The sequence below is a fragment of the Bradysia coprophila genome, unplaced genomic scaffold, assembly GCF_014529535.1.
Source record: "Bradysia coprophila strain Holo2 unplaced genomic scaffold, BU_Bcop_v1 contig_732, whole genome shotgun sequence".
Lineage (NCBI taxonomy): Eukaryota > Metazoa > Arthropoda > Insecta > Diptera > Sciaridae > Bradysia > Bradysia coprophila.
The window spans coordinates 6,295,606-6,309,590 of record NW_023503972.1 but is presented as its reverse complement, the minus strand read 5'-3'; the positions used below and the strand labels follow the sequence as shown (position 1 = coordinate 6,309,590).

The following is a 13,985-nucleotide window of genomic DNA, read 5'->3' as shown; positions in this document are numbered from 1 at the left end:
TGATTTTTTTTTCAATTTTTTTTTCAATTTTTTTTGTTTACTTCGCTCTCTCACGGCTCTCACGGAGTACTTTTTGTTTCTTGATTATTATTATTACTATTAATGCTTGATTTCCACTCACTCCCGTTTACGCTCCGCGTTTGCTCTCCGTTTACTTTTTTAACAATTAAAAATAGGTGTGGCTAGACAGAGGTAAAACGGTGAAGTGAAAATCAAGCATAAGCCTCAATTTCAACTTACTCCGTTTACATTCCGTTTGCTCTTCGTTTATGCTTGATTTTCTCTTACACCGTTTACGCTCCGTTTAGCTTCATTCCGCCTCTTTCTTATTGTTTCAAGAGTAAACGCAGTGTAAACGGAACGTAAACGGCTTAAGAGAAAATCAACCATTACTCTTCAAACAATTAAAAATAGGATAAGCTTAGCTAAACGGAGGCAAAACGACCTAAGTGGAAATAAGTCTGAATTCACAATCATCCGTTTTCATTCCATTTACATTCCGTTTTGCCTCCGTGTACATGACAGTTGGCATTTCATTCAAATGATCATATTACAACTGTCACGTCGGCGGAGACAAAATGGAATGAAAACGGAACGGATGAGGTCACCTTAAAGCTACGGGTCGAAGCATTGGATTCAAGGCCAGGTAAAAAAGACCAGCTGCATAATTTATCATAATCACGATCCACGATCCAATATAAAAATGGTAATTCGCTCAAAATTACTGGAATAATAATTATATTTTAATCAGTATCAGTGGCATCTTGTGGTAATTGTAGTTATGCGAAAATGATTATTTTTAATCGAAATAACAGAAATCAAATGATAAAATCTCGATTGAGTCATTTTTTCATTATTATCTAGAGGTTTTGTGTCGCCAGTCCGATGCGTAAAAAGAATTGTTAGATTCACGTTTTTTGACCATAATCCACCGAACCATTTTCTTTTCTCCACTGTAGAAGATATTTGGCCGTAGATTAGTATGAATTTAAATTTCAATGAATCCTCAGGTTGGATCAACTTTAATAGACACTAGAGTTGGATTTACGACTACTCAAGAGCTTCCATTTATTAAACCCGAATTTATAACTGTAAATGGTGCTGCATTGAATAATGTAGTGGCTAACACCCTCGGATACTTTTACTCATCTGGATACGAGATATCAAATTCATTCACGTGTACAGTATGGCGTTTTACTTTACGAGCGAGGGAAAGACTTTTCACTAGTGACGGAAAAGCATGCTTTTGTTTTCGAAAGTGGCCTATTACACACCTAGGTAAAACAAGAAATTTGGTTTATGTTTCAAAAGCATGTAATAGTTATTTACATGCTACATGCGTCGAAAACCGTACTTTTCATGTTTCAAGCACTTCTTTCGACGCTCTCAGCATGTAAAATCCATTACTCGGCTTCGCCTCGGATCAACAAAAATCACACGAAAATTCTACTTTTCATCTTTTTATCCCTAGTCATGTAATATATATTACACACTTGTCATGAAGAAGTCGAGGCTTGGCGAGACTGATAGTGACAAGAGTGTACTCTATTTTATCACACAAGCGAAAATGAGACAACAACATAGAACTGAAGTGTAATTTTTGAATTAAACTTCTAATTAAGTAATTTTGACAGCCGAACACCGCGCGTATGTGATAAAATACTATTACATAACAATGGATAAAAAGATGAAAAGAGTTTACGTGTGAATTTTGTTGATCCGAGGCGAAGCCGAGTGCCGAGGTGAATAAACACACTAAAACGAGAATTTTCATTTTTATCCCGAAATACGTAATGATTTTACATGCTGAGAGCATCCAAAGAAGTGCTTTAAGCATGAAATGTACAGTTTTCGACGCATGTAGCATGTAAAATTCATTACATAGCTCGGGATAAAAGTTGAAAAGTCTCGTTTTCGTGTGTTTATTGACATCGGCTTCGCCTTCGATCAACTAAATTCACACGAAAACTCTACTTTTCAACTTTTTATCCCTTGTTATGTAAATTCGAAACTTCGAAACTTTTTTTTTCGAAACTAGTGTGTTTAAAGCTCGATCTCATTTCGAGTTCTGATCTTACATTTATTGAGAATCCAAGGCTGTTCATATTTTGGATAGATAATATTTTGAATCGTGGTTGATATTACATTTATGAAAGGCTACTCATCAGGTAAGCACTTGTACTTTGGTAGTAACTATTAAAGCATTCGAATGCAAGAACCTGCGTCACACTTCTTTTTCTAGATTCGTTCTTTTGTTGATTGTATATTCGACCCCTGAACCAAATGATTCTACTTGTAGCTCTGCATTTGGTGGAGGATCAAGACCACCATTGCAATAAATCAACGAATCTCTTACAAAAATGACAATTTTCGTTTGTCGCTCGTCATTGTTGTTACTGTTTGCGTTGATGTTTTCGTGGTTTGCACCTACAAGTGAAAGGACACCGTTCCAGGAAATGGTAAATACAACAAGAGGTCGTCTAAAATGTCTCATATGTTTCAATGTTCGAAATTTTAAATTATAGAAAAATTTTGGCCTATTCGAAAGGATGACTTGTCGAACATATTCACCTAATAAAGCTTCTAATGTCTCGTGCCGAGTCAATTATATCGATGGAAATAATTTGGGAGTTTATTTAGCGATTGATTTCCGCAAACCAGTTAATAGATTTTGGATGCATGGAGTCCTTTACTACAAATACCACACCTACCAAAAACTCGGAACCGAATATTGGGAAAATCTGTGTGTATGGTTGGCTAGAAGAAGAAAATCATTTTTTCTGGATTACGTGAAACCGATATTCCAAAAATATTTCAATTTTAACCATTCGTGTCCGTATATAGGGCTTGTATTTTTAGAAGCGAATAACATTTCTGCCCAAGAGTTTGCTCTTCCTCAAATCGTACCAGCTGGAAGATATAAGATAGACGTCAACATAACCGAAGGTGATCGCAAAACTCCTTTGGTCGGTTTTACATTGTATGGGAACATTTCGGAACACCCAATCGAGATGGGTTAAAAATATGTAGAGCGTGGAGCGGAAGGATCATTTCAACGCATCCGTGTGATGCCAGCGTAATTATAAAGAAAAATTTTTGTCATCCACACTTAAATAAAAGTAATTCCCGTTACTCGTTGTACACCTTCACTTATTACAGAGGATTGAGGTGGTGGAAAAGTACATGTAACTACGATTTTTCAGTTAAAGAGAAGAGTCTCGAGAAGATGCAATAAAGACCATTTTCTATATATTAGTTTTCCGTATTTGGAAAACAAAAATTTTGTTCCCAAGAGGTCAGCGCTCATGATATGTTAATGGGTTGTCTGCTAGAACAATAGTTATTTGTTCACCAAGGTCAAAAAAAAAGTTGAAAATTTAATTTCGAGTATGTTGAGGAGGTGAGGTCACAAGAAAGTATGACAACAGCAACATTGCAAAAATTAATTCACCTGAAAGTAGTGTTTACATTGGCTTCAGCTGCAATAGATCATTTTCATGACCTTGTAAACGTCAGCCACGATCACAGCTGTCAGACATGTCGAAAAATATCGAATGAATAGAACGAACGATTTTCATGTAAAAACTAGTAAATTGAACGCAGTCAACTTCAATTAATTGAGGTTAAGGGCTACTGGACGAAACATTTAGTGGGGTTACGTTGACAAGTACCGTATAATGAAAATGATCTATTGTGTGATCTCAAATCTAATTGACGCCACAAAGAAATTTTGATTCCATCGCCTTCGCAACCAACTCGAAAGTGTCTGAATCTGTTAATCTACTCTAAATGGAGCAAATACTGACATATAATAGCACTTTATATTTGACAGCTGTCACTGCGATCACTCATGCTTGCAGCGCGTTGGTTTTACAAATAAATTCTAAAAGTCCAACATTTTATTTTTTTATTATTATGTTGGAGTTTCATACAATCGTGCCTCTTTGAATTTTCAAGGCTGTAAACCCTGTAAACTTGCGTAAAAATGATCGTATACGTCCAATACTATTGCTGATTTGATTGTTTCTTAAGCACAGTGTCAGCTGTCAAATAAATTGTGATCTCTCCACTCTCTTTCTATGCTGTCATCATACAATGATATCTTTTCAATGTCACTTTGGAATAATGGGCGAGTCAACAAGTGTGTTGTGTTTGTAAACAAATGCATAAATACCGGCCACTCTGTCAAAAAAGCCACTTCATATGCGATTTTCGACAGTTTTTGGTTTTAAGACTCAATAAACAACCATGACAGAAATAGTTTGTGAAATTGAATTCGATGAAAACTCAACGAGAGTTTGTTACAGCGGTCAATTGTTAAAGGGACAAGCTACCATTTACTTCCCGGTTGACACCCATGTTAAAGGTATATTGTAACGTTGATATGTCTACAATTCATTTTGCATGCCAAGGTATGAAAGTAGTAACTTTCGCCCACGAAGTTGGGAAAATGAACGTGCGCATCTGTTACCATGCAATAATGTTATATAGTTAATATGTCATTCGGTTATAGTACATTGAATGACAAGGGGCGAAAGTCGTTCATACTATTTTTTTTGATACCAACATCGAAAGTTGATACGTATCGCAAACAGCAGAACAAAATGTTGAAATATGAAGTCATTTAGCCAGAAAATGCGGGGGTCTGGTATATCAAAAATTTAATTATTTAGCCATCAAAACAACAACACACACAAAAATTAACATATAACTAACAAATCATTCAGCAACACAAAGTATCAACTTCGTATGTTAATTTCAATAAGAGCACTGGCGCACGCTTTATTTCAATTTTGATCGCAGTACACTTATTGACAAGAGTCGACTATTACATTATGTAGTCGACTTTCGCATTATGTATATTGACTTTCGCTTTATGTATTCTTTTCATGCTTCGGGGCCGAAAATGAGGGCAATTTTTCGAATTTTCTCGGGTTTCCGGCCCTCTGCATGAAAACTCACATGTGCACCTGTTTGGGACGGTTGATTAAAGGCACTTTCGCTTGTAAGCCACGGCGGATCGGTTGGTGCAAAATGGCTTGTGGACTTCTAACTTCCGGGCAGGGCATGGGAAAATATGTGGCGTGGTAGAAAGCCCAGTTTTCGGTATGCCCAGAGACCGGATGACACCGGTGATTGACTTCACGAAGCGATTCGACGCTACCTTCTTAGGCAGAGCAGACTGGCTTAACGGCTGACCTACTGGCCTATCAAGGGGAAGTAAAGTCAGATTCACTGACGGTTCGAAAACTCCAAATGGAACAGGAGCTGGAGTGTATGCCCCCGAAACGGGGCTAGGCAATTCCTTCCACCTGGGAGAGATCGCCAGCGTACCTCAGGCGGAGCTTTATGCGGCACTCATGGGAGCACATGAAACTCTGCCTATAGGGACGCAAGGCGAAGAGGTCCTTATATGTCTTGACAATATAGGAATGATCAAGGCACTCGTATCGCCCGTAGTCACCTCCAAGCTGGTGAAGGAATGTAAGGAATACCTGAACCTTCTTGGTCTGAGCAATCGGATCAATTTGGTCTGGGTACCAGGACATTCCGGCGTGGAGGGAAATGAGGAAGCAGATAAGCTGGCCAAAGAAGGTTCGGCGACTCAGGCAAACGGGCCAGAACCGTACCTTCCGATTCCCCAGTCAGAGTGTAAAAGAGCACTGGAAGACTGTTTTAAGCGTAAACACGCAGAACGCTGGGAAGCGTATAACGGAGGCGTTCACACGAAATGCTTCTTCCCTAAGCCTAACAAAAAATGGGCCAAACATTTGCTCAAAATGGACCGAAATCGCATTAGAAGAGTAGTAGGAGCGATTACGGGACATTGCGGGCTGAATCGGCACATGAATAAGTTGAGGCTTTCGGACACTCCGAGATGTTCCTGCGACCTAGAAGAAGAAACGGGTGCACACTTGATATGTGACTGCCCCAAATTTCTTCAACTAAGACGCAGTATGCTCGGAGACTACGAGGTGGTTCCTTCGGAAATTGCTGCAATAGGACCTGACATCTTAGACAGGTTCCTATCGGCAACAGGAAGGCTACCATGATTTACATGATGACCGGGAATGGAAACAAAGGATCAACAGATCTGTGTTTCGAGATCTTAAATGATCGTCCCAAACTGATAAATCTAAAAAAAGCCTCACTTCGTTCGGCCTACAATCCGCGAAATTGCCTAAAATCAATCGTCCAAAACAGGTACACAATGGTTATTTGTGTACCTGTTTTGGACGATTGATTTTAGGCGATTTCGCGGATTGTAGGCCGAACGAAGTGAGGCTTACAAGCGAAAGTGCCTTAAATCAACCGTCCAAAACAGGTGCACATGTAAGTTTTCATGCAGAGGGCCGGAAACCCGAGAAAATTCGAAAAATTGCCCTCATTTTCGGCCACGAAGCATGAAAATGACTATTCTTTCTCCCCGCTCAAACACATAACTTGCATTTTTTTACTTTCGCCCCGGATTTCGAGGGCGAAAGTATCAACTTTCGATGTTGGTATCAAAAAAAAGTGTTTTGCATGCTTCGGGGCCGAAAATGAGGGCAATTTTTCGAATTTTCTCGGGTTTCCGGCCCTCTGCATGAAAACTCACATGTGCACCTGTTTTGGACGATTGATTTAAGGCACTTTCGCTAGTAGACCTCACTTCGTTCGGCCTACAATCCGCGAAATTGCCTAAAATCAATCGTCCAAAACAGGTACACAAATGACTAATGTCGACGTGTGTCATTGCAACCGTAACATCGCCTCGGGTAACAACAACATGAAATAGTCATTTGTGTACCTGTTTTGGACGATTGATTTTAGGCAATTTCGCGGATTGTAGGCCGAACGAAGTGAGGTCTACAAGCGAAAGTGCCTTAAATCAACCGTCCCAAACAGGTGCACATGTGAGTTTTCATGCAGAGGGCCGGAAACCCGAGAAAATTCGAAAAATTGCCCTCATTTTCGGCCCCGAAGCATGAAAATTGATATCTTCGGATGCTTCTGGGACGAAATTGAAGGAATTTTTCTCGCGATTTCGTTTGCATTTAACATTGTATCCAATTTGTGACGATTGATTTTAGGCACTTAAGGCCTAAAGTCGATCATCCACAAGAGATACGCAAATATTTATTACGTTTCCCGCAGCAATTTATGTGACATTTTCCGGTAGAGGGTTCTGCCAATGGGACGACGGAGAACCCATCAGTATCGGCTCGATAGTATATCTAGATGAGCGATTGGACTTTTTGCCGCAAAGACCAGACGGTTTGTAAAATTTGTATTGATTCAACGCACTTCAAGCAAAAGTGCTTTTAATGACAGCTGTCAAATATAGTACTATTTTGTATGACAAATGATTCCAGATTTTTTTACAGTGCAAAAATTTGGTCGATACACTGCCCAGTTTCAGTACAACTCATGCTTGAAGTGCGTTGAATGATTATAGCTAGATAATGCACTATAGGTGTTCTATGCTTTATGGCCAAAATACAGTTTTCGGTCATCCTTTCAGAGGACGTATACACCTTTGGTATCTGAAGCTTGTAGAATTGACATAGCCTCCTATGCTTTTTTCAGGCTGAATAACCTCTATCTCTACAGAAACAAAGGTACAATGTGTAGTGAAACGTTGTGGATGAGTGCGATGAGCCCATGTCTTTGTTCATGCCGATTGGATGGGATAGGTGGATCCCCTTGTATGTCTCTGCCATCGCTTCAGTGAGTGGAGGTTATTTCGTTTACTCATCAGAGTTGCTTATATATATTCTCATCGCAACGCTTCAGATTTAATGTCTTTCAACTTTCAACTATATCACTTCGGGGCAACGTTTGCCCGTTTCGTTATATTTAATCGTAAAGACCACACACAACGAGTTATTATTATTAACGACTCTTATACAGGTGACACTATCGTCCGTGCTGGTCACAACAAATATCCGTTCCAAATTCAATTGAGTCGAACACTACCGACATCGTACGAGGGAACGTACGGCTACATTCGATACATTACTTCATTACACATCGAGTGCTCGCGATCAGCCCAAACTTTACATCCGTTAGAGGAACTGTTCACCATCATAAAACCATTGAACTTAAACAGCAGTTCATCGTCGTATCAAGTGAAACATGCAGTAGATCGATGAGTAACAATTTGTGATGAGTTTTTTTTTTCAATTTTTTATAGACGCCAATGATGGTACGAAAGTATGTCAAATTCAGTCAGTTCTGGTTGGTATTTTGCTGCAAAACAGATGATATAAAAATGTCCGGGCGATTACCGGTTCGAGGTTATTGCCCTGGTCAGGCCATCAATTTGAAATTGACCGTCATCAACAGTAGTTTCCTGCCTATTTTACATTTTCAAGTTCTATTCATTCAAGTAAGCAATGAGGGATTCGGCTCTGTGAAAACGGACATCTCGAAGTAAAGTGTCTGATACGATGAAGTCCGATATCTATCCGAAAATTTACTGATTTTATGTCAAGTCCCCCATTTTCATAAAACAATCATAGCACTGCTGCTAGCATAGACACGCCTTTTTTCAATCAAACAGATTTTATTAGATACGCCACCCCATAGAGTTACACTCGAGAGTGTAACTATATGCGCCACCCACCACTTCTGATGATTTCACAAATACATAAATTCACTACGCCATCACGGCGCGGCGTATCGAGAAGCATCAAGCCATATTATCATCAGCTGTGGTATGGTGTGTCAACCACGTTTTTGTATCTGCGTGAAGACTGCAAATATTTTTTATGCGAACGCTATGTGTGGTTCCCATATGCGAAGCCATTGCCTTTTCCTTGCCAAAATCCAAAGCGAGGATTGTGAAACCACTATTTTTCGACGGTCATAAGCTTCAAACATCGAGGAAGGCACTGTCTTCAGGTGAAGTGTGCGCAAAATTCCCCGGTCTTTTTTTACAATTCAGTGCCACCTGCAACTAATTCAGCAACAACTAACTTTTCATTTCGGCCGGTTCAAATGACCTGGGTAATAAGATCTTTTTAAACAGGAAGTCACATACACGGCAAATAATGGTCGGCAAAAAGTTGAGCGTATAGTATTAAGCGACAGGAAAACTGCAGGTTGTAGAGCAGATCACCCTGGTCGGCAAATAATCAACGTGAGTACGCTCGTTCCGTCCTTGCCTCCGACTAATTTTTCCGCAAACGTATGCGGAAGTCGCTACAAAATTGAGGTAAGAAAAGGAGGCAATGATGGTGAAAACGTTCAAAACTACGATTTAATCAAGGTCACAGCACAAACACCTATGTTTCACGAGAATCCTAAGTTCGAGATACCGGTCGTTATCGGAACTTATCCCATTTCCAACGAACTGTATTCATCATCAAACGCTGCTGAAAATCAGGCCAGCCTGAACTCTACCCTATCATCGGCCCCACCACCAGACAATTTGTTGAGTGCATCGAGCGAAAGCATTAACACGTCCGATGTTCCGCCTTATCCAGACGAAGGTATTGAGCATATGAGATGAAAAGATTGCAGAAATTGAAATGAATTGCTCGTAGATCCCCCAACATACGAAGAGGCATCACGAAATGGTTTGACCGGTAATAGTTTCGTTCCGAAATATCCAACCTATCGGATGCAGACATCCTACGCCAACGAGCAGGAACCATGAAAAATTCGTCAATCTCAATGCTGATCGAGAATTTAAGTTCTAGTTTACACATCTCTAGCACTGGTATCTCTTAGCACTAAAAGTGTTTCACTAATCCGTCCATACTAAATAGAACCACATCCCATTTTTTATCTCTGAAGAACAGAAAATACTTATGCGACGAGCGAGCAGTGCATTCCCTTGTTTATAAAGCTTGATTTGAAGGCGATTGATAGGGAGATGCGGGAAAACAGGAAAAGTACGAAAATATGTCAAATGAAAGGTATTGACGAGACGAATCTGAATATCTAATTTTCCCTGTTTTCCCGCATCTCCTAGCAAAGTCATTACTTTTGAAATTGTAAAATCTCTTGAAAAATATTAAAAATTTTACTTCTTTGTATCAATTAATATCAATATTTTTTGGAATGTTTCAAAGCACTGCTCCTAGCATGAAGACTGAATAAACAAGCGTCAAATTTGGAGACTCCAGTGATAAGAGCTACCGCTCAAGATTGAACGAGCGTATGAGTGGAGGAACAGATATAATTGGACTGAAGTGAATAATGATTCGCATTCAAATGATTTCAAGGTCTGCATTGTTCATGTACTGATTCACCCAAAATTCAATTTCTGAAGCACATTTGAGGCGTGAATTTGTAGATTCTGGGTCTACAAAATTGGCCATGACATCAGTACATTAAAACTAAATCGCTTTTATGTTCAAATTATCTTTTAATTGCAAAATTACTAATCAGGTGGATTGAGATAAATATCGCATTCCTCAACCGAAACGCAAGGCGACTCATTGTTGAAGATTCTGACCTTGTTACCGGAACAATAACAATCGGACACAGACTGCTGTGAATTACACGTCAATGGTTGAGCATGATTTGCACAAGTTGGTTGACAAGTTAAGCCCCAGCGAAAGTTTTCACCGCGTAGCAAACATTGGCCTTTAATATTGAAAAACTGAATCAAACAAATTGAGAAAAGAAATTAATTTTTGCTCCTACCATACGACGGTTTCCACAACCTATAGCATTCTGGATCGTCAATAGCAACGCATACTCCATTGGGTAGTCGTTTGTATCCACTTTTGCATTCACAATGCGGAGCCCAAAAATTTCCGCCTGGAGCTTCTCCCTGAAAGACGACCTTATGATTTTTACAAGTCTTGTCCATCTGATGAGGCCATGGCTCGTTAATCACTAATTCCTCATTTAGTAGTAGTGCACAGTCAGCTGAAAAATTATATCCGTAAATGAATATTTTTGCGTGTTCGGTAAATTGCTGACCAAGAATGGTAACCTTCATTTACTGGAAACTGTGATTGACATTCGATACTCGAAATCGGTATACATTCACCATACTCCCGATCCGTTCTTCTAGCAAAACCAGGTTTACAGTAGCAATCTGGCTCGTTCGTATATGACATGCATGGATCTGTACTTAGGTAATCAGCACAAGTTCTTTGGCATCGGCTTAAATTGATGTCGTTCCATTGGTCTCTGTACTCTTCGTTTGGGAACATTGAACAAAACGCTACCAAATTGAATGTGATTAGGTTCGTTGCGTTTTATTAAATTTTTATAGCCAGGGGTCGCCCATAAATGATTTTTAGATCTAAACCTAGTCCACGATTTTCCTATACCTTTAAGTGAACGTCATTTATGGACGAGCCCACAAATATTGTACCTGGCACCAACTGTATGCTGGGAAAAGGCCATCTCACCATTAATATTATTTGTATTAGGTTGAAAATAACGACAACTTGCAGTAAGCACTTCATCTCTGATTGACGGAAACCGTGAAACAATATTGAATCTATATTTTGCAGCGAAGTTTTATAGGAAGAAGTAGAAACATATTTTGTATCTCTGACGACAAGTTCAAATTTAGATAAAAATATTCAAATTTATTTGAACAAAAGTCTATGCAAATAATTTGTCGTTGCTTGATGGTGGATTGTTGAATAAAAATTACAAAAAGTGACAAAATTTATTGTTCAAGTTAAGTACAACACGGCACACATGTGTTTTACAATTGAAGCTTTTTTCTTGGCGTAACAGCAATGACGTCAAAGTTCCACAATTAGCTTTTTTTTGTTTAAAATGTACAGGGTGTACGAGCGCGTCCAATTGCGTTCGTGACCCCAGCGTCCGTAGTTCAAGTGCGAAACTTTGCAGAAAGTATGCATTTCAAAAATTGTTCATAGTGCGGGTGCTAACGTCCACAAAATGTATGGGAAAAGTATCCTAAAAAGTAAATTTGTGACCAAAAATTCGAGCTGAAAATAGTTCAAGTGGAAGTTATTCAAGAAAAATCGAATAAAGAAAGTTGCACTTGACGACTGGTCGAATGGCATTTCTCATGTTGGTGAACTTCTTCTCCCATATATCATCTTGAAAGCCGTTTGAAATGCCACGTTAAAAAAACTCATATAAAAAATGAATGAACGAAACATTTAACGAAACTTAAGTGAGGTTACGTCTGAAAGTACAGTTTCTTGAAGAGTATCTATGGGGAGAAAACACAATTTTTCTCATTCAAAATGTCACTTTGTTTATGTTTTCGATAATGGTAATGCGGCAAAACACAACATGCACGCATGAAAAGCGTTCTGCTCTGAGAGAATTATGGTATTTCAACTCGAGCGAAATTACGGCCCTCGCTTCGCTCTGGCCGCAAACATCGTTCTTGTTGGAATTTCATATTTTCTCCCGGTGAACAAATAATTATTCTTGATACTTCAAAGTATCCAAAACAAGTTAAAAACAGAAACTTTCTTTACCCGCGAGAAAGTCATAAAAAATTGGACCCTCGAAAAAATAAATTTTGACTTTATATCAAGTAAACATGAATTTTGACTAGCCGAACGAACACGATTTCATCCAAAGAGATCGGTTTTCATGCAAATTCATAAATAGGTTTGTTCCAAATAACTGTAAACCCGAACTTTAACAACACGAACGACGAAGATTTCATCCACAGGGATGAACATAACCTAAACGTCAAAAAATTTCTTTGTAAATTTTTCGTTAAAATTTTCGTCAACCTAAAAGTTGAGGTTAAGTTGCCTTCTGTGGATGAAATTTGACGTTATGAAATGACCTTGGAACAAACCTATGGTTATGGATGAAATTTGACAGTAATTTGACAATTCGTATAGCCTTGGAACAGACCTATACCGTAGGTGCGTTATTGCCGAGGTTAAGCAAACTTTATTGGAAACTGGCTCAAAAACATCTGTGGACTGTCCTGAGAAACATGCCATCAGTCAAAAAACCCTAAAGGTGAACGTGACGCTACTTTGCGACTCAATTTTTTTTCGTATTTTTCTTTCTAAAATTTTTTGTTGATAAGACTTTTGCGTGTGGGCGCCGAATGCGTTACCCTCAGCGATATCAGTTATTTTGTAAGTAGAAATAAGGACTTACGTCCCTTTAACCCTTTTGGACTCTAACACACTTACTCCACTGGAAAATGGGTCCGATTTCGGTAGGCTCTTTTACACTCTAATTTATTCCTCTAGAAAAACGTTGGTGGCACATGATTTTGTTCCAAATAAGTTCGCAAAGGAAAACAATTCCACTCACAATCCAACCACACCAAACAACAGTCGGTACAGAAAATTCTTCCACGCCCAATGAAGCTTCAATGACTCGCACTTGATGATCGACATTCAATTTAAATATTCTTTGTATCGCCACTTCATTTTGTTCTTTAGACCACATACCGATTAATCCGGCACTATTCAATCGGTGAATTATGGTGTTTACAGATTCAATGTATGGAAAATCAGGCCTGACTCGATGTGATAACAAATATCTGCTCAAAAATGTTCCGCCCAATATATGGTACGCTTTCAAGGACAACCGCTTTTGTACTTCTAAAAGTGTTTGTCCCTGTTCGCCGTTCGTGAAAAACGCTATCGATTTGTTAAATGTCTCGCCTTCGTTGGCTAGGTGCTCAAAGCTTGCCCCATAGATCTTGTCAATCCATCTGCCAAACGGCGACATATCTTCCAACAATCTGACAAACGCATCTTTCCATTCAATTTCATTAGCCATGATCGGCACGGATGAGTTGTATAGACCTTCAATAGAATTGATTTGCGGTTGGAAAATTGGTGAAGTGAGGTAACTTTGGAAGACGGACAGAATGCCGTTCACGACAATTAGACCTGTGAAGGTTAAAGGTACAATGACGAAGACCTCGGCGAGATGAAGATTTCGGTATCTGATGGTTACATTATCGTTCATTAAGAGATTGAAGACGTCGGCAACGGACTGAAAAAGGAAAATTTTCTTTTTATGCAAATAGCCGGAAACTATAAGTAGAAGTGATGACGCCGCAACCA

General features: G+C 39.1%; 2 protein-coding genes across 4 annotated transcripts; one reads left to right on the top strand and one right to left on the bottom strand.

Annotated features, from left to right (window-relative positions):
• The first annotated feature begins 4,087 nt into the window (after positions 1 to 4,087).
• Positions 4,088 to 9,960, top strand: LOC119084398 (arrestin domain-containing protein 2-like). Of its 3 annotated transcripts, XM_037194364.1 has the most exons (8): positions 4,088 to 4,366; positions 7,138 to 7,257; positions 7,894 to 8,111; positions 8,177 to 8,371; positions 9,014 to 9,199; positions 9,254 to 9,476; positions 9,531 to 9,646; positions 9,694 to 9,960. In XM_037194364.1, exons 1-7 carry the CDS (start codon positions 4,249 to 4,251, stop codon positions 9,641 to 9,643), a joined length of 1,173 nt encoding a protein of 390 aa, XP_037050259.1. In that variant the 5' UTR covers positions 4,088 to 4,248; the 3' UTR covers positions 9,644 to 9,646; positions 9,694 to 9,960. The 3 variants fall into 3 exon arrangements, with proteins under 3 accessions (XP_037050259.1, XP_037050258.1, XP_037050260.1); XM_037194363.1 differs by having other exon boundaries at positions 9,531 to 9,960; XM_037194365.1 differs by lacking the exon at positions 7,138 to 7,257 and having other exon boundaries at positions 9,531 to 9,960.
• A 389-nt stretch (positions 9,961 to 10,349) lies between these two features.
• On the bottom strand, positions 10,350 to 11,160 carry LOC119084397. Its single transcript, XM_037194362.1, has 3 exons — positions 10,934 to 11,160; positions 10,639 to 10,866; positions 10,350 to 10,578 (listed from the first exon to the last, which is right to left on the bottom strand). The coding sequence occupies exons 1-3, from the start codon at positions 11,154 to 11,156 to the stop codon at positions 10,373 to 10,375; spliced, it is 657 nt and encodes a 218-aa protein (XP_037050257.1). The 5' UTR covers positions 11,157 to 11,160; the 3' UTR covers positions 10,350 to 10,372.
• Positions 11,161 to 13,985: the final 2,825 nt, after the last annotated feature.

Bases quoted from the DNA above. Each gene is read 5' to 3' on its own strand.
- LOC119084398 (XM_037194364.1), top strand. From the start codon at position 4,249: ATGACAGAAATAGTTTGTGAAATTGAATTCGATGAAAACTCAACGAGA. The intron at 8,372-9,013 runs GTAAGCAATGAG...CTTTTTAAACAG, and splicing joins TTCAAGTTCTATTCATTCAA to GAAGTCACATACACGGCAAA. The intron at 9,477-9,530 runs GTATTGAGCATA...AATTGCTCGTAG, and splicing joins TCCGCCTTATCCAGACGAAG to ATCCCCCAACATACGAAGAG.
- LOC119084397 (XM_037194362.1), bottom strand. From the start codon at position 11,156: ATGTTCCCAAACGAAGAGTACAGAGACCAATGGAACGACATCAATTTA. The intron at 10,867-10,933 runs GTTACCATTCTT...ATAATTTTTCAG, and splicing joins ACAGTTTCCAGTAAATGAAG to CTGACTGTGCACTACTACTA. The intron at 10,579-10,638 runs GTAGGAGCAAAA...TCAATATTAAAG, and splicing joins GTTGTGGAAACCGTCGTATG to GCCAATGTTTGCTACGCGGT.